Genomic DNA, 27223 nt, shown 5'->3' on the forward strand with positions numbered 1-27223 from the left:
TGTTTTTGCAGAACACTGTGATGTCACAGTGAAGCTGACCTTTTACCTTTCAGATTTATTTCATCTAATTAGATTGTGTGAAATTTTAGCATATGGATTCTTGAGTTATGGCCAAAAATATAAATTCCAATCAGTTCCTCCTTGAGTCTAAGTGGACGTTTGTGCCAAAAGAGAGGAAACTACCTCAAGGCCTTATTATGATATTAGATTCATATGAGTGAAATGTATGCAAGGTTACAGCGACCTTGATCTTTGACCTTTGACCACCAAAATCTAATCAGTTCATCCCTGAGTTTAAGTGAATGTTTGTGCCAAATATGATAAACTTCCCTCAAGGTGTTTTTGAGATATTGCTTTCACAAGAATGGGATGCATTCACAAACAAGCTTCAGGCCACAGCTGTCATCGGTGCGGGGCATAAAGAGCGGGAGCTACCGATAACAAATAAGCACATAAATTCTAAACAGCTTTATGTAATATGACCAAACTTTATAGAAAGACACACACACACACATTGGTGTTAAATTGGTAGTTCAGCCTCGCCAAAATCACACAATATCGACTAATTAAACTAACTGATCAAGGCAGCAGTAGACCAGCAACTTCTGTCTTCAGTGAGGTAAAATTACTGCTAATGAGTCTGGCTTTGAAGAGGGCGAAGATAACCAGTCGAAAAACGCCGTCTGACAGCAAGGTTAAGCAATGAAAATATTCTACATTTAGCAAAGCATACAAGGTGGTTCTACTGCCTGCCTAACCAGCATTTAATGTATGTAATACACTGACAATGGAGAAAGACTTCATACAACCCCACTTGACAATATCTGAAATATTGCTTTAAAGTGAGCAACAGAGAAACTTTCAGCCTTCCTTGAAAACAGCCTTTAAGTGTTTAACTCTGCACAGTTAGGGTAAAACATCCAAATAAAATAAGAAAAACGCCTTTATGAACAGATGAAAATCTCCTGATACAGAAAATGCATTTACTCACATGTTGTTAACCTGATTGTGGCTATAAATAGTAACAGAGCGTTTTCTTCTTTCCCCATGACATGAGGTTATCATTGGACTTTAAGTTTGAATGGATTGTGGGTTAAAACTGCCAGTTAATTCTTAATCTAACAGATCCTTCAGGGGGTTAAACAAGGTGTATCAGATTGATTTAGCACCTTATAGACGAGGACTTAGCGAGGAAGAGGTGGTGCTGCAAGGCCTGAGGGAGACAGAATAAAGATCTCCGTGTTAGGTATCTGCTATATCTCTGCTTTGCTGGCAGGAAGGAGGTAGGTGTCATATATGCTGTTATCAGTAGGACTGCTTCTCATATCTCTGATATCTCTGTTTTATCATTGGTATAAAAAAATGGCCAGAGGGCAAGAGCGGCCGTCTAACTGGCTTCCTCGTTTCCTCTCATTCTCTTTTCCTTCCTTTCTTCTTGGTTGTCACAGTGAAGAGACCAAAAAGGAAATGTAGCCACTCCACAGTGACAGCCCACACAGATTCTGATCTTTTCTCATTTTTTTTTCATTCCTGTTTAAAGAGCCTTTGTCACTACAGGTGAAGGACATCAGCTTCACTGCTCTGTCTTGCCTTGTTCTTTTTCTTCTTCTTTTTGATTAACCAATGAAAGGTGAGGACGGACTGTGCAGTGGTCTGAGCTCTAGAAGAAGAACGGCCACAGTCATTTAAAAAAGGTCAAATGTAATTCATTTGGGAGGATGAAAAGTAACTCCAGGTTTTATTCAAAACTACAACAAGGCGCAGACCTCCAAATGCCCTATCTCGCAATACTGAAGGTGCAATTGACATTCAGAGCACTAATGTAGCGGCAAACGATTATTATTCATGTCCCCTCTGTTAGCTTTGTCAACACTGTTGCTGTTAACACTAGCTGCTTTCACACAGAGATTGTGCTATAAGGCCACAACAAAGTCCCTGCTTTATGCAGCCCCTGCATTTTTACATATAACTAAAATGACAGCTGCATCATTCCACTCCAATCAAAAGAGGCATGACTGGCGTGATATGTAACAAAGCAGCGTCTAGTGAGACATATGATATAAGCCTCGGCAGCCTTTTCTAAACAATGACAATGGCATTAACATGCCAATCACAGTCATTTATCGTCTGTTATATGGTGGCTGATCCTGTCCTCTGCTTGGAGGGTAAGGACCTCCCAAATCTCATTGTTTTCCCTATTTGCAGACATTTTCAGCCACTGTTCTTCTTTGATTTAGTCACTAACTGCTGACAGCTGCTTTTTAAATATCCCAAGGTGTGATCGCCAACATAATATGTAATCATAATGCCACACTGCTTAGAGGCGAGACCACTCTGTCCCCCCTTTCAGTGATTGGACGTTTTATACTGAACAGTGAAGCGGCATTAAGGCAAGATATTCCCGTCTTCAACAGGCAGTGTAAATCTGGCTACTATTCCACTATTAACACCCCACATCCCCAACACCAGCTGCCCTGGTGATTGTGAGCTAACCACCATTTTCACTATAAGGTTTGTCTGCACTTTTGCCGTTGTTAGGACAACACTGCTAGTTGGATTTCGGCTGAGATGAGACCCGCATTATCAAAAGAGATGAGAGGACAATTTTTTTAAACTATCGTTGCACCTAAAATAATGTGACTATTAGCCCATTTGTTAGCATTGTTACTGCATGCTGCAGTATTGTTAGCTGTAACAACTAGAAAAAAATAATATTTTGCAAGACTTCTAAGCTATTACTTACAGTTTTCAGGGGATTTACCAAGCCTGTTGTAGATTGGTGATACGCCATGTGATACATACTGTCAGTCAACTTTTTGGGGGGCAACGTTGTACGTTTTGAAACTATTCCAGATGTTTAACTTCTTCACCATCTTGCTAGTGAATCTGTAAGCCTGCTCCGTGTGGCCAAACTGTAAGAGTCACAAAATTAGGCCTATCACATAGTTCATACCTCCTTGTCTGAGAATAACTATTAATTAATATTGATGCACAATGAATTAGGGTTGATTATTATTTCTTTATTTGTAGTCCATTTGAGATTTTTTAGGGTAATGGTATCGAAAAATAAAGCATTAGAATATTGATTTGGACATTGATTACCATGGCAATGATCGAACCGATCCGTTCAGCCGAATTCTTATTATTTCATTTGAACATATTTATCATTTAACACCAACAATCTGACCTGTATCTGACCTGTATGTTGTTGTTTTTTCAACATCAAAATGCACTTGAAAATAAAATTAAGAAAAATTCTCTTTTATGCAAGTCACCCAAAGCAGGAGTCTGGCAGGCAGTCATGCCTGGACTATGTATGTTATATTTTACAAAGTGAAAAATAGTCCTTGTATCTGCTCCAAAAATCTATGTATTCTTTGTTGGCTCATGCCACAGCCTTCCATAAAGTTTCCTAAAAGTCGGACCAGTGGTTTTTCCGTAATCCTGAAGACAAACAAACAAACTAACATACAAACCAAGCCAAATACATGACCTCCTTGTCAAATGTAACAAAAGCCATATTCCTCTCTCTCTCTCGCATCTTCTACTCTCTTTAGCTTGTGTCTGCAAGAAGCACTTCCCTATGTGTGCACAGACATCTCCTCTGCTTTCATTAACCTCTCAGTGCGCTCCATCAGAGAGAGGGGGGAACGTGCAACAATAATATCCCAGTGACGACACGCGGGTCAGGACCCCTCTGATCCTGAGAGGGGAGAATATCTCATTAAGAGAGAAAGCCTCTGGGACACTAAAGCAATTTGGCTTGCCCTCTGTTCTCGGGAACCAATTAAAACATTAGCCTAAACTATCACAGTGCTCACAGATGTTGATATGCAGCCATGACAGTTGCGTGCGTAACACTGAAAAGTCAAAGCTTAGGCAGTGCCTCCCAAGGCTAAAATAGTAATCAGAGAAGGTGACAAATATGCTGCATAATGGAAATTAAAACACCCAGCAAGAGAAAATGAGAAATGTGCTGTAGTTATGATATTTTAATGGATTTAATGGATGCAGTGTGCATATTCTTGTCCAAAAAGTTGAATATGCAGTCCTATTATATCTAAATATGAGTATAAATCCAGTGAATAAACCCTAATTCAGATTCTAAAAGTTCCCTGACTGCTTTCTCCCACAGAGCTTTCAGTCTATTTTCCATCCGACAATTTGATTCCAGTCTATTAAACTGTGCTTCCAGGCCAGCTGCAAAAGTCTCAACAGCTTCATTCTGTGCTAATGAAGCGCAGCCTTGTCCATAACCAAATCTCAGTCTATGACATTTTTGGATAAAGCCGGCCCATGTGGAGACGGGGCCCTCAATCATCCCTCCAATCTCTTAACTCGATTCAACAATTACATGCAAATAATCCACAGATTCCAATCATTCTGACACATTACTTGAGAGAGAGAAGAAAGTCCAAACCAGGATCGTCCGCAGATCTTACAACTGATCCAAAAAATCATCAAAAGGAGTGCTGATTTTCTCCATCAGCCTTTTTTTCTTTGATTCCAGCTTTCTGTATTGTGAATATCTTCGTTCATTTTTTACATTCATGACACTAAATTCTGACATTAAATGTGCTTCATGGTTGAAAAATTGTAAAAAAAAAACAAAACAAAAAAAAAACCACAAAAGGTCTTTGATATCATCTTTCCAGTCACAGCAAAGAAAAGTCAGATGCTCGTCATTCCAAAATCTCTCACAAAATCTGATTACTCATGAACACGTCCTCCAGGGGTGAATATGCTCCACTGCTGCGACTTTCACGAGCTATACTCAAAGGTGAATCTGTCTTTCCCTGGAAAATTACGAGGGAATGCATAGTCCTCGATTCATCCCAGCTACCAAACATTGAGGTCGTTTCTTTCTCTTACGTCAAAACAATATTTACAACCATTTAGAAACATTGCTGACACACTGCGGCAAAGAGAAAACATTTAAGCATCACCTCTGACCACAGGCTCCCTCCTTGTTGATATGATTGACGGGAGATGAGTGCAGATATGCTGAGTCCACAGGGCATCTCCCCGAGCGATGTCACTGTGAGGTCATGTGATGACAGTCCAGAGTAGTGGGTCGTCACCTCCTGACCCCCGAGCTGCATAAACAGAGGAGATTCAGAATAAATCCAACTGGCCTGAGTGAATGACAGACAGAAGCTGGAGTTACCGGGTTACCCCTACATCCATGACTAACTCTAAAATAGGTGCACTCCACTGTTACTGAACATGAAACACTTCATCAGACACATAATCCAGTCAAAGGGCCGCAGAGTTGAGCTGCTTTTTTATCAGTACAGTATTATTATTTTTGCAAGTTCATGATGCCCCATCATCCGTGCAGTTAAAGGCCAATCATCGCTGTGGAGGTCAGTGGTCCAATAACCCTCGACCTCATGGGAGAGTGTTAGCTGGATGCAGGCCAGCGCATAGAGACAGGCTGGCATTTCACCCACAGCGCCTAACATCACTGCCAAGAGCAAGCCTTTGTGCAAGGCCCTTAACAGCTACAGATCAGTGCTCCAGACACAGTGGTTTTTGGCTGACCCAGTGTACTGTGACCCTGCAGTGGAAGATACTGGTGTGTGTATGAATATGTGTGTGTGTGCAAGTGAATGTCTGTCTAAGAGGGGCTGGGGTAGTGAAAAAATGCATTTATAAGGGTAAAAAAAAAAGTTTTACTAAAATTCTTTGTATTAACATAAATTGTGGGGTCTTATTATTTTTTCTATCTCTACCAAATAGTGAGTCTTATTTTTTTCAAATTATTTTTAGAAATCCTGAAGAAGAGCAGTGTCTGTACTATTCATGTGAATGCACTACTTATCCTCATGCCTCATTAATATGTTTACCAACCTGAGAGGGACATGACTGTGTACCAAATTTTATGGCAATTCTAGAGGAAAAAAAGTCAAATCTTCATCATTGTTTTAGCATCATGGAAATCTCTACCAAGTTGTGGTCTTATTTATGTATGTATGTATGTATGTATGTATGTATGTATTTACTTATTTATTTAAAAAATCCCAGAGAAGAGCTGTGTCTTTACTAGTTATGTAAATGCACTACTTATCCTTATGCGGCATTTATATATTTACCATTAATTTGTTTGTGTGTATTTACTAACAATTTGTGCAAATTTCTCTATCTCTTGCTCTGCTTCCCAATTTCACTGGTTGACATGGCCGTAAACAGCACAAAACTTTGGCATTTTTGTAGTGCTTCTCCATGCAGAAATCACTTCCTTCCTGTCTGCAGTTCTTTGCGGAGACGTGACGTCATGTGCAAAACAACCTATAGAGATTATCAGCATGCTATCATGCCTACAATGACAATGCTAACATGCTGATGTTGAGGAAATATTAAGTTTACCTTGTTCACCATCTCAGTTTAACATGTTAGCATGCTAACATCTGCTAATTAGCACTAAACACAAAATTCAACTGAGGCTAATGGAAATTTGCAAGCATTCACAAACCATTGGATATGTTGAAATTCAGAGCATATTGTGGTACAAGATGAAAAGTAAAGGGAACATTAACGTTATTAAAATTCATCCTGAGAGGGACATGAATGTGTGTACTGAATTTCATGGCAATTCTAGAGAAAAAAAGTCAAATCCTCATCACTGCTTCAGCACCATGGAAGCTAACTAGCAAATGTTAAAATATTTCACAAGATGAGTACATAACTGGCTTGCTGTTGCTGCTACAACATAAATGAAATCACCAAAGTCATGAGGATTCATCCACTGGTGATCATGAATGTCTGTTACAATCCTCAATGAAGACCATAGTTCAGTATGAACAAAAGAAATGGGGCAACTGACTGATCAACCTTGCCAGATAGCCATGTTAAAAGCTAGCATAGCAAAAATGAATGCATATTTATTTGTATACATTTACATTATATAAATTTCCTCTTAAGTAATCCATAGTCGCAGTGAGAATGGCTCTCCATATGAAAAACAATACTAAAAACGTATTTGGTTTTAATCAGTAAATCTGTTGTGTAACTGATGGAGGCACACATGACATAACACATACAGAAACAGAAAAGAACCCATGCAAACACACACATTCACAGACCCGGATACACACACACACACACACACACACACACACGCACACACACACACACACACACACACACACACACACACACACACACACACACACACACACACACACACACACACACACAATACGATCCCTCTTGGCAATCTATGACCCAAATCCTCTACGAACCCCTCCCTCTTGGCTCCTGCGATTCTGTTTTCTCTCAGTCTGTCTTTCTGGCAAGGGATTGGGACCTCATACATACACTTACAGTTTTTTTTCCCCAATCAGTTTCAATTTTACATGAACAGAGACACAAGCACACATGTTTTTCAACAAACATTTTTTCTTACATCACTCTGAGGAGAAATCCCTGTTACTGCACCTGAAATAGTATCGAATGTAAAGATCTGTTTGCCTCTGCATTGAGGTGAGTGAGAGTGGAAGAAAAACACTGCAGCATCCTTCCTTGAGGCCCTGATTGATCTTAACGGTATTAGATACTGACTTTTTTTCCCTGGACCCCTCCAGTCAGACAGTTTCAGAAACATCTCTACCTCTCAACCATATTACTGGTTTCACCTCTGAGTCAGCGCTGCCTCCCTGTGTGAAAGAAGAACAGGTGTCCAGGAGGGAGAGAGGCTGCCGGGGCTACAGAGGGTTAAATGCTGGCTCTGACCCGCACTGATCACCCTGCTGAGTCTATAATGCCACCCATAGACCGAGGGCATGGGGAGACACACATTGCTCTGCACTGAGAATATAAACTAGACGAGACTTCTGCGGGTGGCAGGGAGGAGATTTCAAAGAAAGTCTTCTGAGAGTTGCCATATGCTCAATAAGCGCTTTAACGCCTGCACTCTTTACCATAAGCCGTCACCCGGATGATATTCACAGAATGATCAGACACCTCGATCCTCAGAACTCTCCTTTTAGTGTCTTCTGCTGCATCCTCAAGCATTTGAAAGCAAGATCTATGGATTTTTTCCTTTAAAATGAAAAGCTTGTTTGCTTTAGCGAGTATGCACCAGTGCTGTGAGAAATACTCAGATCTTTTACTTATATGTAAAAACACTCCATTATATGTAAGTACTAAATGTATCTTACTTCAGTGTAAGTACAAAAGTATTACAAAAGGTTTCAAAAGAAAAGTACTTTATCTGCAGAAAAATGACCCCTGTCACTAGTATCCTAATACAACGGTTTTTATGATATCAAGCTTGGGCAGTATCACGATATTATGGTTAAACAGGGTATTTGGAAATCCCAAAGACATGTTTTTCAAAACCGTCACAAATGCAGGAGCTCTTCTTTCCATTAAAGTCACTGTATGCAGTGCACAGCACGCACCACCAGAGCTCAGTGTTTGGTCTCTACTGGTGGAGCAGGACACCTATTGGTGGAGGGATAAGTTTCAGGACTGTGAACAGCTGGCAACCAGCAACGGCGTTTTTTTTTTTCCGGGAGGGTATGAAGGTACGAAATATTGCATACTACCCAAACTTCTATGACATCCTGCCAATAAGCAGCCCATGAATTACATTACATTCTTGGGGTAAAGGTATATCATTAACATTACGTTACCGAGGTTTAACAAAAGAAACATGACTTGGCGTCTTTAGGTTTAGACAGATAAATCAGATTAGAATCATAAATATTTCAAATTTACTGTGGTAACGTTTAGGGAAAAGAAAAGTGATGATCATGTACCCTAAAATGACTCAAAGTTCACTCAGAGGTCATGCAGTTCTGAAACCTAATGTCCTGACATAAAGTCTTTTGTTTTGTGACCCATCCACCACCCCAACCTGCTTCCTCCTTCCGCTCTGAGCCACTTTCCTTCTTTACTGCCATCAACGCACTGGTCACATGGTGGCAGCCTTCCAAAATTCATGGGTTATGCACTATTTGCTGGCTCATCATTACACGGGATATATACAAGTTTTGGTGCATTACTTTTAATAGAAAAACATACAAACAGTGCACAAGAACAGCCTAAAGAATACTAATACAGCTGGTGGAAATGGAGTTAGTTTAAACTAAGTTTACATAGTGGGTCACAAGATGAATCTTTGGGATCGTGGGATGAAAAGTGAGGGTATGAAAGAAGAAAAAACACATTTCCGCACCAGGAATTTATAAGATTTTTCTCTAAATAGCACCCCTCCGTGCCTCCATGTTTGGAAAAAAAATGCAGCAGCAATGTCCTCTTGGATGCCTCTATGGTAGATAAAGCATGAGGCTGCCCTTCCAGTGAAGAAAACTTGATAAGGTGCACTCTCAGTTAACCTCAAAATTGAGAAAACATGATGCAGTGCCCGTGCCATAAAGGCCGCCCTACATGCTAGAAAAAATTCTGCTCGCTGGTGCCCCACTGCATGCAGCTGGTGACCTTTTGATTTATTTTTTTTTCACCCTTGACCCTCAGACAGCCTGAGTCTGCCACTGTGGTGGAGTACAATAAAAATTTACTTAAACAGAGTTACTCAAGTTAAGTACAAGTGCATAGAAATTCTAAGTGCAGCACTGAAACAGATATTTTCTACCACTGATATGTGCACAAACTATACTGCACTATATGTTGCTCCTAACTTTATTACAGTAGTAAAAAGTAACTAAGTACATTTATTCAAGAACTATAGGCTACTTAAGTACAATTTTGAAGTACTTGTACCTGCTACTTTCTACTTCTACTTGACTACAATTCAAAAGGAAATTATTATGACTATTGACATAATCAAGTAAATTATGATAAATCTACCCAACAGTATTTAAAGTAATCAAAATAATCTCCATCTTTACCAGCTGCAACATTTAAGTGATGAACACATATATGCACCAATAATTATGATATGATACATATTATTCTAAAATGGTCCATTCAGCATAATTAGGAGACAACTTAAGTATGGGCAAAATGACAGTTTCCTCTGGCCGGTGGACAGTGCTTGGCTTTGGACCGACTGTTTCCAACATGACGGTGGTATTGCACCCCTTTCAGAAATTTAGTAATCCAGCCTCAAACTGCAATGTCTCTTTGGAGACTTTGATAATTTTGACACTGAATGTCTTCTATGATTATTTATCTATTTTCTCTTAAAATAGGAGAGTTGGAAAATATTTAACTTTGAATAAAACGCTGCACTAGTCACTGTCACCAGACAGCCAATCACAGCTGGAGAAGGGCGAGGATAAACCCACCAAAGACCAACCATCACAGAAGATAAATACAAGTGCTAAACAACTGCTGTTTTTCAGCTAGGAAAAAAAAACGCTTTGGTGAACACACAGCTTTCTTAAAGTAACATCAGTGATTGTGCAACTAAGGAAAATTTGGCTCCTATCTGCATTGATAGGAATACAACACCCTGGTGAACGTGCTAATTTCAGCTCCTTAAATGGCAAGATGCAATGATGCACCATCATTAAACCTGACCGTGTCCTCCTAAGCAGTGCTAACACACCGATCCAAATACATCTGCGCCGACTTTAAAAGAGATTCTGAATAAGTAAGAGATATATAAAGAAGAGAAACCACTGACGCGTTTTCAAAGACCTCTGTACCTGCTGCTGTCTACTGGCTACCTGTTCTCCTGCCTGTCTGTGACATCACATGGACACACCAACAAAACAACCCACACATACACACCTTAGCTGACAGAAAGGCAGACACATGCAGTGTGTTCACTGGCAATGGGAATGCAGTATTTAGCTGGTTTACCTGTGTTTGGGGAAACCCAAATTGGGATGGTTTCACATCCAGTTTAAAACTTCCTACAGCTGCTTAAAGTAAAAGAGTACTTCTTCCACCACTGACTTAGAGATTAACAAAGACAATGCTCATACACAGTAGGCCACAGCAGATCTCAGGGTCTACAGAAAGAACTGCAAAAAGGTCAGCATGAATTAATCACACACGCACACACACACACACACACACACACACACACACACACACACACACACACACACACACACACGCACACACACACACACACACACACACACACACACACACACCAACAACAAAGCTGTAATCAGCAGCTCACCCTTTCTGGAAATTACTCCATTACATGGGCAAGTCTGTGATGAAGTAAGGAGACAAGCAGCAGGGAGATAATACACTCTCGCACACTGTTGCGGGGTTACTAATATCCACTGTGGACTGGCAGTGATGAATGAGATTCCTGCACTATGTGGAGGTGTATTGAGCGCGAGGTAAGAGAGAAAAGGATGCAGAGAATGGAAGAAGGCAGTTGGGTGATTAACCAAAGGTTGCATGAATGGCCCCTCTGATAGTTATTTCAAACATGTATTGTTACATTGGTGCGCACTGTTTGAATGCAGGGTCTTATTATTCTCATGGCAGATATCCAGACACTCCAGGAGAGGGAGAGCATTCTTTATGCAGACATTGTTTCACCGGGCAATCTTTTCATGCCTTGCTTTACTATTAACTTTTCTTTGTGGTTTCAACAAAGCTGTTGTTTTATATATCCACTCAGCGGCAATCAATATTTTATCACTCGTCTGAATTAAACTCACCCATGAAAATCTGCACGGGGTTTGGGGAGACTACTGAGAGTTGAAACAATATTTTATGGCATGATCAAGCCCAAAAGTAATATGGTACAACATAAATGGTTGCATCGCATTTACTGAAATATTTTATTCGAACACAATTTTGAGGTATTTAAGGTTGAGCTTTTCCATTTTCTGCAACTTATGCTTCTCCATTTCAGGGGTAAATATTGTAGTTTTTGCTCCATCTGATAGCTGTAGTTACTAGTTACTTTTTAGACTAAGATTTTCCATAAAAACACACGAGCCATCGTATAATGCACAGCATGTTTTTAAGGTTAAACCTTCTTAGGTTTTGATTTCTAAACAGACAAACAGTGTCGAACGGAGTTCCCTTGTCATATTTTGATGTCTACAGGCCTGTTTCCATACACTTTTTATTGCACAATTTCAATTTTCAGTGTACAGTTCGAAATTCTAAACATTATGGGGGAAAAAAACTTTAAATATCGAATATCAAAATATTAATGTTGGTTATGAAACACATGAATCAAAGATGAATGGCAGTTTTATCCTCATAATTATTATATCATATCTATATTTTGCATACAGTGCCTGTTAGCAGGAAAACTCTGTGTAATGTGTCGCTGCTCCATCAACAATAAATGAGGCGGATATTTTGATAGGCTTCTGGGACACTTCTAAAATGTGGTGTGGTATATCTGCTGGACTTACAAGTATTTAATTGAGACTTGGCTTTTTACTGAAGTTTTACAGTAATTGGAGACATGTATAGAGATGTGACTGTATATAAGTGCATGTACAGGAGTGCTGGTACAGCAACAAAATAATTGAGATTTCTTCTGACCTTCTCTTTAATCTCCAGTTTCCCAACGGACATGTGAGGAAGTGTCTGATTAAACATATGGGTGATTGCATATTAGTTAGAATGAGGTTAATTGGGTGCCGATGTCTTAGTCCTCTATGAACAGAGTCCTAATAAGATACTGTAGGTCGAAGCGATACTCACATTTCTTATGTGATTTATGTAGCTTGTTTGTATGTTCACTTATACATGATTGCATATGGAAATAAAGGTAAATTGCAAAAAAAAAGAAAAAAGGAAAGGTTCTGAGTATATCTTGTGCAACTAATTTGTTTAAACTGAAACTCATAAGTGCTGAAGACAGAGGAAAAAGTGACCTTGTTCCAATTCAATACCAAACATTACCCCTTTAGATTATATGTTTCACCTGGGGCTGCAACTACCAATTCTATGAAAGGGACTATTTTCGCTTTTAATTATTGTTGTCAAAGTCAAACCAAGAACCTAGAAATCAAAATCCTCATGAAAAAAAATGACATGTAAAAAAACAAAGTAAGATTAATAGTATAACTTAAAGATATATGCCAGAAAGTCTTTGATAAAATGTCTGAGGGCCTCTAGACACTGAACTGGACCGTCACAATTCTGTCAATAAAATGTCTGTCAACTGTGAAAAAGTCAAAATATGAAACAGCAACACACTTCACATTTTAGAAACTTCAAACAGGAAATCTTTGGCATGTTTACTTGGTAAAGAACTTAAATGATAAATCGTCTGTCAAAATTGCTGTTGATTAATTGCCCGTATATTTTCCTGTGTATCTACTACTGGATTAATCGATAGAAAAGAAAAGAAAAGAAAAGCTAAGAAAGCAAAGGGAGGTAAAGAGAAGAAAATAAGACAACAGATGTTAAAATAACAAAAAAGGAAAGAAAAGATAAAATAATAAACAAAGAAAAAAGAGAAGGAGAAAGAGAAAGAAAAAGGAAAAAGAAGTGTAAAGTCAAGTTAAGCTAAGATGAGAAAAGAAAAGAAAAGAAAAGAAAAGAAAAGAAAAGAAAAGAAAAGAAAAGAAAAGAAAAGACTTTATTGATCTCCAGAAGAAAATTTAGATTTTACAGCAGCACCAAGACAGTATTAAGTAAAGATAAATAGAAAGATAAAAATAAATAAATAAATATAAAAGAGGTATATACAACAAGAATAAGAGTAAATGTAAAAATATACAAGACAATATAAAGACAAAGTTATGAGATAAAGTGACTGTGAGTCACTTTGTTGTTTGTTTAATACAGTAAACAGATGCTTTTCATCGCAGCTCTGGGAGAAATAAATCAAAGCTCCCTCCAAACACCTTCAGTGAGTGAATAAAACACAGTACAGCAGGATGGTAAATTAAAGAAATGTGTCATTCACGGCCCAAATGTCGGCACGTTACAAAGGAGACAGAACATACACTTCTGGCACACTTCTGTCTGTTTAAAGTAAAGCTCTTCTCAATTTGACCTCATGGCTATTCTAAGGATGTGAGAGCACCTTCTCAGATCTATAAATGGTGTCTCATAATGAGTATGATGACACCAAGCAGAAATACTCCTCTGTTTCATCAGGGAACTCACACAATCTGATTTATTCTATTCTTCTGCCACAGACGCACTATAGGAATGTCCTTTGTTCAAAAGGGCTGTTAAATCACCTTCGGAAAAACTCGGAAATTAACGTGGGAAAGTCAGCAGGCCAGGGCAAAGAAATAGATTTCTAAAGCCATGTTACTCTGATATGTCGCATTTTTTAAACTGACTATAGAAGATGTTAAATCATTTTGATTTTGAGACTTAACTAACACATCTTGTGTTTATACCTGAATGCCACCCAGCCAAGAAAGGTAATGCTCTGCAGCTGAGTCTGACCTTTAACCTCACTGAAGGAAGGAGAGCTGTTGGACCTCCACTGGAGAAAAGAAACTATTAGTTTGCTGCTACTATGATAACGTGCTGTAGTGACGAGTTGACATTTCTGTTGCAAGTAAAACTGCAATTTTGATGCATGATGACAATGGTGTAAGAGGTATGACGAAACTACCGAAATAAAAGTAGCAAAACAACAAGTAAAACTAATCCACTTCCAATCAAATCATCAGAAGAAATGTGAGCACTGAACATTTTTGTTTAGCACAGATACATTACTTTTGTACATTTTGTACATTTCAACAATTTTTCTCTACCTAATTTTAGTGATCATAAAGTCTCTTCTGTAGTTGAATTAACTTAACTTATATTATGCATACTATTATTGTGATGGCCCACCAGCAGATGCACACAATGCTTTTCAATGTATGTATTCATTCATTGTAAAGTTTAAGAAAAATACTTCAACTAAGAGTTAATCTTTTGTACATGTTCACTTTGTCAATATAAAAAAAAATATTGGTTTGTGACATTAGCAGAAATCAGCATGTTGGCCGAATTTGATTTTTCAATTTTAAGCCAATATCTGCTGATACGGATGATGTGCTGATATTATTGATCATCCCTATTATTACATTATTGGATTATCAATAATGTGATGGTTACTAAAGTATGAACATGTAGGCAGCATTTTTGGATTGTAGTTGGTAGAGGTGGTGCTAATTTTGACTTCTTTATATGCTTTTGGGTGGTGTCATCTATAACAATGCATCACATTATGTACTTAATATTTTAAGTACAGGGCTAAAAAATATTATAATATCATATAAAAATATAATATCAAAAATATTCACTTATTGCTGAAATAATGGGACAAAGAAAAGCACACCCTTACAACTGAGCAGCTGGAAATGTTTAACATAAATATATTGTATGCCTCGTCTGAGATCTAAAATGAATAAACACTGAAACAAAAAACATTTTTGTATTCTCTACAAAAGGCACATAAAAGGAGAAATCTCAGAGACCCCAAGGATCCTTCGCTGATTATGAAATAAATGAGCAATAGTCATCGATAGATTCTGCTCCGGTGAATGAGCACCAGAGTGTGTTTTATTTTCATTACTGCGGCTTGTGCATGGAGGGAGGCTGTGATGATTAATATTGCTTCTGCATGAGCCTGAGTGATGGAGCTTGGGAAACAGAGAGACAAGGACAGGACATAAATGCTCCACTGCATGTCGGCCCTGGTTAACCCTACAGCCACACAGGTTGTGACAGAGAGCGAATATAAATGGGCTAATAGGCGTCTCCAGTGCATTGTGTCCAGGTTTCCCATTCTTCTGTCAGATACTGTATGTTAGACCAGGAGTGACTGTGGTGTGCTTATAATGTAGGCTTTTGATTACCAACTAATACAGTACACAAAGTGCAAAAGCGCACAGACTGTATGTCGACACCACCATGGAGCAGAATCAAAGGTCAATTTTCTGCACACATATATCAGGGTACCTTCAGCTTATATTTAGTTAGATTTAATAATTTGAAACCTGAGCAAATTGGTTTGATTTCTTTTGGAGGAAAAGGAAGAAAAGGCAGTGAGCAATTTGACATGAAACGTTCCAGATATTGCAAGAAATTTGCAAAACGTGACAAGGGAAATATCTGAATAATTGTATTTATCTGAAGGGGAAATAAAGAAAAAAAATAGAAAGAAATGTCCAGAAAGCTATACTCATAATTATTATAATTATTCATTTTAAGTTATGTTATAGAAAAATATATATTTTGTACTCTTTAATTTTGAGCACTTTTTAAAAAACATTTTTGGGGTCATTTATTAATTAATTTTTTTGTAACTTTTTTTTCTTAGTTTGTTTGTTTGTTTGTTTGTTTTTTGCAAATTTCTTGTTGATTTTTTTGGCCATGTCTTGTTAAGTTGTTCATTACCTTTTCCTTGTGTTTTTAAAAGAAATCCAGCCAATTTGCTCAGGTTACAAAGGGTTAAGACTCTTTACTCTTAATGCCACTCGGAATAAAATTTAGGCAAAATGTTACACTGACAGAAATGGGAAAAAAAATAATTTACATTTCTGCATTTTCAGCCATAATCCCTAATTCATTTCAGCTTTCAGCATCTACCAATTTTTCACAGGAAATGCATTTTCTAGTTCATGCAGAAATTGAACGCTCTATTCCTTAGAGCAATGGAGCTGTCATTTTAGTGTTATGCATCATTTGTCCAAAGAACTTTAGATGAAACTGACTGAGTTTCCATGGAAACCACACACCCCACGGTCTGGTGCTGGATCTCAATATTTGCTTTCACTGGCCTCTGCAGCAGCTGCTTCTCTTAACTAATCCACTGCTCTCATTAGTTCTGACCAATCCTACCAAAAAACCAATCAACTGATCATTTCTCCACAGTGAGACTTAAACTCAGTTACTGCAGTTAAAGACCCGCAAAAAGCTCTCAATTCAGAGAGGGGACAAAAAAAACGATACCAAAGAGACACAAATACACATAAAATGTCAAATACTGCCACACAGAGATTCCAGTCCAATAAGAAGTTAGATGATCTTTTTCAAACGTTGAAAGAAATTAACACATTCTAGGCGAGGTGAAGACAAGAGTAAAAGAGGACTAACAAATAGCTGGTGTTTCTTGTAGGGTTTTCTTAATTTTGTGTTTCTCACTCTGCATGTTCAGTTCCACTGCCTTGATTCCCATCATGCTGAGTTTTAAATATTTTTCACATAAAATACATCAAGCCTTGCGTGCATTGCCATGTTTCAGTTTAGGCAAGAAATCTTGGTTTAACAGCCAATTTTCATTGAATTTGCACTTCCCCGTGTTGTCCAGGATACAGTAACAGCAGGCAAGCAGTGAATCCCAACTGGAAACAGAGTTGCAGGTACCAATATCCCAATCTGCAAAAAAATGCAACTTGAAGGAAAAAATATTCATAAAATCCTTCTTCCCATGTCTCAGCATTTTTTAGACTTTTTAGAGATTGATTTAAGACTTTTAAAATAACAATTAAGGCCTCATTTTTAGATTAATGGAGTCAACACCTTTTAAGACTTTTTAAGGATCCACAGAAACCCTGATATATGGACAGAGACAGCACTCAGGCTAGCAGACATGCCACCTCTAACAAATCAAAGTCAGTCATGGCCGCTTATTCTGTCATTTTAGACAGACCACGGATGTCTGCAGAGGACGAGAGGAGAGCCGCTCGGCTGGATGGAGGCCATGCAGAGGTAAAGGATGATTATAATCTGCTTGCTCTCTCTGCTGTCATCTTCTAACATTTCTCTTCCACACAATGACCATGAGGAGGACGGGTTAGAACACCCGTCACCCTAATGTCTCCCTGCCTTATCATGAGGAGCTCATAAAGATCCGCTCTCTTCCCTTCAAGTAGGCCAATCTGTGTGTCAGCTACAAGAGGGAAAGGTACATCACACACACACTAAGAGGCGGCCTCACCAAAATTGCAGTTACAGATCGTTTCACCCTAAAAAACTTGAACTGTGATGGCCGAAAATTGTACTGCCAAGGGCTATTTTTCATGCCCTCTTACATGTATATTCTAAAACATTATATTGCATTTGCTATGGATTTTTGTCCCCATCTGAGCAAGATTAAGTTAGTGGGATGGACTATATAGTTATTTGATTTCTAAACAGCTGTTGCAAAAAAAATACCCTTGTCATTTGCAAAAACACAGAAAGAAGGCAAGAGGCAGCAAAAGAATAAATTACCCAAAACTTTGCAAAAAATTAGAAAAAAAACATACAAGAAAATTACCTGAAAATGTGTAAAAAAAAAAAAAAGAAAAGAAAAAAAAAGATTTTTCCCTAGATTTTTTAAAATCTTAATCTACTGTTTTTAAAATTTGTGGAACCTTTATTACCATGTTGCCTCATTACATTCTTTCCCCTATTTTTGAAAAAAAATCTTACCAATGTTCTCAGGATTCATTCAAAGGTTTAAATACTTGTGAAAGGCATCTGTAAGCAGCTCTAGAAGAGTGCTGTCGCTTTAGGTTTCAAAGGGTTAAATGGAGTCACGAGACAAAAGGTCATCCATTTGACCTTTTGCTGACCTGTAACCTCTGCCCTCCACCGCAGAGCTATTCTCTTGAAATCACAAGGCTGACGATCAGAGCAACATGGCAGCTTTTAAATCCCTTTTTTTCAATTATGTCCATCAGATGCACCTCTCTGAATTTCTGCATATTTTCCACTGCAATCAAATAAAAAACTGATTTTATGGGCAGAATACTGTCCATTGAAGCAAGCAACTATAAACCCAAAGTATTTCCTAAATTCTGCCTGCCAGATCCACCTGGGCTTGTGTGCGGGTATTAATATGTTCCTTCTGTACGGCTTTTTGGTCTTTAACAGACAGAGACAGCATTGGGTTGTCACAAATACATGATGTGAACGGGAGAGAAAGAGGCAATTTGGATCCTCATTAAATTTTCAAAAGTCCTGATGGTCCTCTGAAAATTGAACCAACTGTTCCAACGCAACCTTAATTTTATGCTACAGTAAGTGCAAATTAGTTTCACAAAAATTATTTTTAATCACACTCTGCCGAGTTAATTTGCTGTGTGGTAATTTTCCATGCTCCCTCTTAGTATCACACTCAGTCATGAACCATGATGACTTGTATGATCTGTGCTCACCCCAGGCCCGCCCCTGCTTCAGACTCAATGTTTCTCTTGTTACCAATCTACCAATCCTCGACTCCTTAGACACAGTATCAAGCTTTCCTGCACCAACACTGCAGGCAAAGGAAAGCAAATTAATTTCCGTTTGTATTGGTACTTTTTTTGTCATGGCAGCAGCAGAAAAGTTGAATGCTGGGCTGTTCTTATTACATTACATTTACATAAGAATGCTTTAGGCCGGATTTATATTTCATCAAATTGCCACAGCCTAATGTGCATCCTCCAGAAATGTAACTACACGTTGCAGCACAGACCTCCTGTTTATTTTCATCAACGGGTTGCCTAACAACCTTTTAGGATTGTAATAATTCTTCCAGGTATTAGTGAAATTCTCAGGTATTACAAGGGAAATTGATTGCAAAATGCGTGAAATTCTAAATTAATACTCTTGATTTCTCTTTTCTTTGGCAAGTGACCATGGTATAAGCGGAAAAATGCCCTTCGAGCTGTCCATTACGAGGAATTACTGGTCTTCGAGGCAACTGTCCGACACGCACACCTCCCCACCGGCCAATAATTCCTGAAAATGGACACCATCATCAGGCATTATCCCTTGCATAATCTATTCATATTCCAAGTTCATTACATGCCTTAACGCCAAGGAACCTTCCTACCTGGATATTTAAATAATGGGAAGTCTGTAGAAAATGCATTTCAATGTCATATCAGTATGAAGACCAGTACAATTACTGTTGCATAAGCTATGTAGAAACATGAACGTACTGCTTCACAGTATAATTCACAACAGCAGAATGCAAAAAATGCATCTTTGTAAAGTAGGACTTTGTGATGTTTTTATATTCCACAATCTGACCTCTTTATTCAATGCCTCTTTGATACTTTGGGTCTAAATCAAGAAGTTAGGGCCAACTACATGAAATAAGTGAAAGCAAGGTTCAGCAGGAGTTGTTGTTCTCACATGTCTCATATTTCCCAGGGCCATCTCTTCCCTGATTGGTTGGAGTGTAAATCTATGCAACTGCAGACTTCTGAAAATCTCCTTATTATTGAAAAACTCTCAGAAGTTCATGTATTACCCAATTTTCACATTTTCACAAATTTGCAGCCTGTCATGAACCCCGGGCACATGTGCCACAATGACCTATACAGAATGAGCATTATAGGGCATCATATCATTTTTAATGAGGTCAGAAAATCTGAGATTCGCTTTGAAGTTCAAAAATACTTGTACTGATCATACCAGCTCATGAATGATCAAATTCAAAATGTCTCGGTCTATGATGATTGCAAATGACCGCTGAGTAAAAGCTTGTGGAATATTTAACTGTACCTTACTGAATTGTGATGCACATAAATGTGGGGCATTTAACAGTGTCGTTGAAGTGCTTTTGATATTCTGCACTCAATTGATGGAAACCGAACTGACTGAACACTGACATCTTGTTATCCCCCGATTTTCTCGGTCCTCTGCCAGTTGTTATGGTAATATGATGCACTTACTCAATTGGTTTGCAAACTCTAGATTTAATAAAATACCACCAGCGCTGCTAGGGTGAAGACAAAAAAAAATCAATCATTATGAAAGTTGCATCTATGACACAAAACCATCTATTTTAGGAAATCTTCCAAAAGATTGAAGACAGCACAACGACTACACTGTATTATCCAAAAGTCAATACTAGGTTAACTTCATTATTACCTTTGCAAGTACCACATAGTAATCTTACACGTTCAGTCTGTCTTCATTCTTCTAGAGAAATTAAATGAAGAGCTGACTGTAGAGTTGCAGAGGTGAGGCCATTTAATAGCCCACTACCTGCATGAAAATTGCATTTAATCATCCTCCACCGTTGTGAAAGTGAAAGCAATATTGGATGAGGTAACTGGCTCTCAACAGAAATCCGAAACAGCCAACAACTTGCATGATGCTCACCCAGGCTACACAATGTGGCCTCATTTGCTGACAGACAATACAGTTCAGAGCCTTTTCTCTGTGTTGCACTAATCTTCCAGTTTGGGCCTATTCCCACATATATTTTAACTTGAAGTTTGGCACAACAGAGGTCTCAGTGTGCCCTGTGTTACATGGGCATCGAATCCAAGCCTGTCCATCAAAACAGAAGGTCCAACAGAACAATAAAAAGCCCCTCGGGAAATATGCCAGATCTCAAATTTTGGCCCGTATATGAGATTTTGCACTCCCTCCTAGAAGCAGCACATATGTTCTCGGGGGCAGGATGAACGGCTCCGCCTGGGAGAATAGAGAGAGGAGGGGGAGGAGGAAAGATGAGTGTCTCCATCTGTGTGTGGATCTGGGGGGCTTACAGAAGGTTACATCTCCCCCTGGAAAAGTCGGGAGTCTTGGGCAGATATCAACGAACACAGACTTAGTCTCTCATTTTCCTGGCCTTGCACTCTACGGCTGCCATGTTACAGCCAGTGTTTGCCAAGGATGGGACAGACAGCTAAACCTAATATGTGCCACAGAAAACACATATGGTTCAAACATCTTTATGCTTTTTACTGATGTTGAGCTTTTAGTACCTTCAGCTTCAACTGACATAACAGCTCCAATCTGCAGAGATGAAAACAATCCAGTTTGCCTCTGTGTGACGGCTTCACCTTTTACAGTTAACATATTTAATCACCGCATTAATGTGATAGCTTACAAAAATGCACATGCAACGGTCTGCACAACTTACAAATTACTCCCCACAAATGGAGTTGCCATGTAACATACTTAATGTAAAGTTACATACTTAATTTTAAGTTATGTAGGTTGGATCTAGGAAGGTAAATTTCTGTAGGTTTCATTTGAGAGAAGAAACATGGTTGGAAGGAAAATAATCATTTTTAGGGGTGATCACATAACGCACTTAACGCTAGTTACATGCTTAATATAAAATTACGTAGGCTAAGTTTAGGAAAAGACATATGGTTGGGCATTTTCACCTTAAGTACTTTAATAAGTTACATGCAAAATGTACAGTTCCATAGGTTAGATTTAGAAAAGTAAAGTTATGTTGGTTTGGTTTAAGAAAGTGAAGTTACAGAGGTTAGACTTAGGAAAAAAAAAACATGCTTAGGCGTCACATTACAAATTTAACGTAAGTTACATTCTTAAGGTAAAGTTACAAAGATTAGGTTTAGGAAAGTAAAGCTACGTACATTAGGTTTAGGAAACAAAAAATGATTACATGTCGTCACATTACATACTAAATGTTAAGTTACGCACTTAACGTAAAGCGACACAGGTTAAGTTTACGGAAACAAACATGGCTAGGCGTTGTTACATTACCTGACAAGTCTCAATCTTTACGTACGTTTTGTAGGTTAGGTTTAGAAAAAAAATCATGGTTGGGTGTCATACTTTACATAAAGGTATGTACTTAATATCAAGTTACATAGGTTGGGTTTAAGAAAAAAACCTTGGTGCCAATATACCTTAAAATAAGTTAAAGTCGACTTGGTTTTACAAGGGACACAAAACTGCTCACATGGGGGAAAGTCCTATGTTTGTTTAACACTTCCACCACCCAAACGTCCCTCCAGTGTGGATTTTCACTCTTTATAATACTGTACTTCTTCGTTAATGCTGTCAAGCACATTGGTCACGTGATCGCAGCCTCCTCAAATCATGGGTTATCTAAGAATTACTGGCTCATGATTACATGGGTTATATACAAATTCTGGTGCATTACTTTTCATAGGCATACATACGATCAGTGCATGAGAACAGCCTGATTTAATACAGTAGCATTTTATAGCTGTAGTATATTTATTTAATGTGTGTTGATGTGTGTGTGAAGTTGCAAGTGTGAACCAGGGGGATTGGCCATCTCCCTGGCAGACAGTGGCCATCTGGCCAAGGGGTTTGGAGACAGACACTGTCTGTTGAGCACTATAACCCTTATCTCCATGGCACGTCTCAGATGCCCCTGCCAGTCTCTCGGGTCTCCCCTCACACCGGAAGAGACACTCTGAAATGGATGAGAGAAGACAGACGGGAAAGCTGGCATGGTTGGGACTAAAGAGAGAGTGCAAGAGAGCAGTAAAAAAAAAAATCGCTGTTGTCAGGCGGCCAAACCAAGCAGACACATATCATCATTCTATTGGGCACGGATCCAAATCAATATCTTGTTACTGACAAAGCTAGTACGTTTGATGTATGCTGTTGTTCTGCCTCAGGTTGATCACACACATCACCAGTCCTGAGGTGTGAGCGTCTACAGAAACATTAGTTGTAATGGTGTGAGGCAGTAGCTCATGGTTAGGAAAGCGTGTTGGTTCACTGACGGTGGCTCATCACTGTCTCAGTTTTGCTCCTGATAGATGAAAGGCCTTTAAAACTATAAATCAGCGCATGCAGTGATTTTCTCTTTGGGCTCAAAACAGGGAAGCTTGTGTAAAAAAATGTGAAGATATGCACACGGAGTACACACACGGCACTCACACAATGGAGCAATATGTGTGAAGACAATAGAGAGTCTATGAGGGCCGCACTTAAAGTATGTAAAACTCAGCTTTGTAATCAGATAAGTGTCACAAGTACCAAGTGTAGAGGAGCATATAGTAATGAAGTGTGGAGGCAAGTGCCCATACAAGCTATAAAAGCAGAGGTTCCGTAATTAAAATAATTTCCGGCTAACAGAGATGATGTTACGTGTTTTCTCAGTGAAGCCAGAGAACTAGATAGTCACACTGCTACACTGTTCAGCTGTAATATTGCTGGCGAAGGTGGAGAGAGCTGGCAGCATTAGATTAGATTCAACGACAAAGTAATGCAATAAATGTTGATTTCAAAACCCAGGATGGCTAGCTCAGCATATTCTCACTCCCAACTTATCAAACACTTGGTCAGTGACCGTACACAACAAACTATGACGCTCTAGGCAGCCCTCCAGTGTGTCAATTTATGCTCGTTACATGGATGGTATCTATTAAAAATAAACTTCAGTGTTCATATGAAATGTACAGTTTACACTTAGTAAATGCATGCAGTCTCTTCTCAAAATCAACTTACAATTTCTGTAAAAAGCTTTGTTTTGAGATTTACGTCCTTAGGCGACAAAAGAACAGTCATGTTTAGAAAAAAACATCATGGTTTGACTTAAAATAAAAACGTTTGCTACTAACTTAATGTAAAATCACCTGACATACATGACATATGCCACTAGTGTAGTATGCGGCACATACCGGCACTATACAATGTTATTAAAAAAACTGTACTGACTTTTGGTTTTACACAAGACACCAACAGCAGTTGCCCGGGTGTCTCCTAGGACTTTATTTCACTTATCAAGGGGAGGAAATGGCTCAGGAGGTAGCGTACGTCATCCACTAATCAGGAGGTTGGTGGTTCGATCACCAGCTCTTCCAGTCAACATGTCAAAGTGTAGATACTGAACCAAATTGTTCCGATGGCTGCTACATCTTTGTGTGGATGTCTAAACTGACTAGCTGGCGGCATCTTGCACAGTAGCCTCAACTGCCAGTGTATAAATGTGTGAATGTGACTCAAGTGCAGGTCCATATACCATCATCCACCTCCCTTCTAGGCTGTCGCTCTTTAAATACCGTACTTTTAGTTAAGTTCCCTCTTTAGTTTAGTTCCCTGTTAGAAACAGCCGTCTTTCTGGAAGGCATGAGCATATGACTGAAAAAAAAGGCTTGAATAATCCTGCACAAGTTTTGTGAGAGTTCATAAACAGATGTTTTGATATAGTTTTGCTGTTGTTAAACCTGGATCCTTATGAATTTTGAATTCATGCGGGGTATGTGAGAAAAGGTTTTGCTTACAAATTCAAGCTAACACAGATCAAGCAATACAGTGCAATTGGTGATTTGAGGGTAGTAAAGTAATCCTTTAATACACCAGAAAGTATCCTGCAATGTATGGTGATTTGTTGAGGAGTGGCTATGCAGCAGCTGGTGTCCGTACACACCTTTAACTTGTATAAATGTGTTTGATGTGAACTGACTGATTGAACTGCAACAACTGAAACAAGGATCACTTCTTTTTCTGTGCTAAGCAGCATCTGTGTGGGAGCAAACGGCAACTTGACAACAACAATTAGAGATCAGGTCAATCCAGACGTCACGTAGAAATGAAAAGCTGAATCTTCATTATTGTGATGCCAAAATATTTACAACACGTCAAACTTGTCTTGCATTTTTTAAATTATATATCCCCTCTGTTCTCTCTGTGTCCTAATATCATTTGACACTCATCTGATTTGCTGTAATCCTGGTGAAAATTCATGGCTAAACATAATGCCTGGTGTGCTGACATGCTCTCTGTCACCTTTTAAGATTCTTCTCTCCATCTCCTCCAGAACCCAGAACTCAAAAATAGACTTCTACAAGGTTTAATTAATGTTATTCTGCTCTGTAGGCAATGAATCTACTTTACAACAGAGCTGTATTTCCAAAGATCATGCAAGATGTCAACGGCTGACATTTTTTTCACATGCCTTACATAACCTTTTTCTCTCTTACACACACAGACACAGACACACATACAGTGCACACCATCTTTCTCATTGTCTCGCTCTTGCTTCTCTTTCCCTCACCTTCTGTTTCTGTCTCGGGTGGTGTGAGGGATCAGAAATTGCCCAGAGGGTCCGCCCACGCGTTCTCACCCCCCCAGCGATGAGTAAGACAGCAGCAGAATTCTTACTGTTTGTGCATAAATGTGAGCGTAAGCCCACCTGTGCGAACTTTTAGCTGGGATAGGATGGAAATAACAGTGCTAGACACTCAACTCAGAGCAGCTCTGCACACTACAGTACGTTCTGTCTCTGCATTTCTAAACTTATTTAACGCCGAGGAGTTCATAAAACAGCAATCGTGTCAGGCTTACATTTTTAAACACACGGACAGACTGAAAGGAGAGACGAGATGAAAGGCAGACGGAAGGTATTTGAGTGGATGCTTGATGACTCAGGAAATAATAGGGATGTCACTGCCTTCCTTTCGAATCACACATTTCATCTGGGCGGCGTGTCGGACGTGATTTCCCGGCCCTGACTGCGACAGAACACATAAACCTCAGGCATCGCCGTGCTTTCAATTTGGACAACGGTGCTCAAGAATAAGACATTGTGCAGCCGCAGTGTCGAAAGCTGAGAGCATGAGCATGAAGAGCGAGCTGTTATTAATAACTCATGTGCACAAGCGTGGTATTATTGAGCTGAGCTGCTTACAAACAGTGATTGTAACTTGCCTTCAACAGATAGTAGGAGGGAGACAATGACTCACTCCCAATATACTCCTAGTCCCTACCACTTAGCCATTGCCCCTCCATTTTGCGTGTTTACATCTAGGGGTTTGGTAAAATGTAAGTGCCACTTGGCTTGTTCCCCTTAAAAACAGAGTACTTAAAACAGAGTTTTATGAGAAATCCACAGCATGTTGTCTGCACAAGCAACAAAGGAAACCCACACCTGTGTTTTTTTCCAGAACGATTGCATTGTTTAAGATAAATGTTTAACAGATGTATCATAGTCGGTCTCTCGCTGATGTCTTTGTAGAGAACTACCTACGGTTAAATTGTTTTTGCTGATTTGTCCATGACAGCGCAGCATTTTGACATATTTCAATGTTGCATGTAGGCTTGAGCAGGACCTAGTTTTTCATACAGAGGAGCTCCCTGTATTTTTGTATTGAAAATCATACCATCGTGATTTTGAATTTCAGCTTGGTAAAGAATCAGTGTTCTTTGTTATTTGATGAATTGTCTGATCAATTGATAGCATTACTGTTAAGTTGTGAACAAATCACGAGCATCCTGACTACCACAAAAGGATGCCAGTAGCCCACGCACTTAAAATCACCACAGCAGAAGACGGCATATTTGCACTATCCGGTAACACTCGTCCCATCTGTTTACGTAAACACCAACATTGATAACTACCAATATCAGGGTCTTGAAGGGTTTTTCCATTTCATAGGGGAAATTTTTAACTACTACTCCTTGTAGAGAGGCAAAGTGGTATTAGAGAACTGGGGGTAGGGGTAAAAATAAGAAATGGGATTACCCAATGATTGAGGTTCATTATACTGATTCATATCTCTGAGAATGACCCTGAGTAAGGTGTCAAGATCTCAGGTTGTTCCTCTCAAATAGGGCATGACTTTGTGTAATTAAAGATTGTACAGAGATTTCCATCTAATGAATACACACACACTGTTGATAGAGTATTGTGAGG

At 39.0% G+C, this 27223-nt stretch overlaps 1 protein-coding gene across 3 annotated transcripts in view; it reads right to left on the reverse strand.

The window, feature by feature from the left end:
- LOC148188536 (uncharacterized) overlaps positions 1-27223 on the reverse strand; it is an 87690-nt gene that overhangs the window by 53790 nt on the left and 6677 nt on the right. For 2 of the 3 annotated variants that reach the window (XR_015777771.1, XM_088083879.1), the window contains one exon: positions 4947-5096. Coding sequence is in view for 2 of the 3 variants with exons in the window: in XM_088083879.1 (XP_087940005.1) it covers positions 4947-5096 (150 nt within the window). In the remaining variant the exon portion in view is untranslated. Of the gene's footprint in view, positions 1-4036; positions 5097-27223 lie in introns of those variants that run through there. The other variant, XM_088083878.1, reaches the window with a different exon arrangement.

Source organism: Plectropomus leopardus, chromosome 10 (assembly GCF_026936395.1).
Source record: "Plectropomus leopardus strain MGB_pleo_1.0 chromosome 10, ASM2693639v1, whole genome shotgun sequence".
Lineage (NCBI taxonomy): Eukaryota > Metazoa > Chordata > Actinopteri > Perciformes > Serranidae > Plectropomus > Plectropomus leopardus.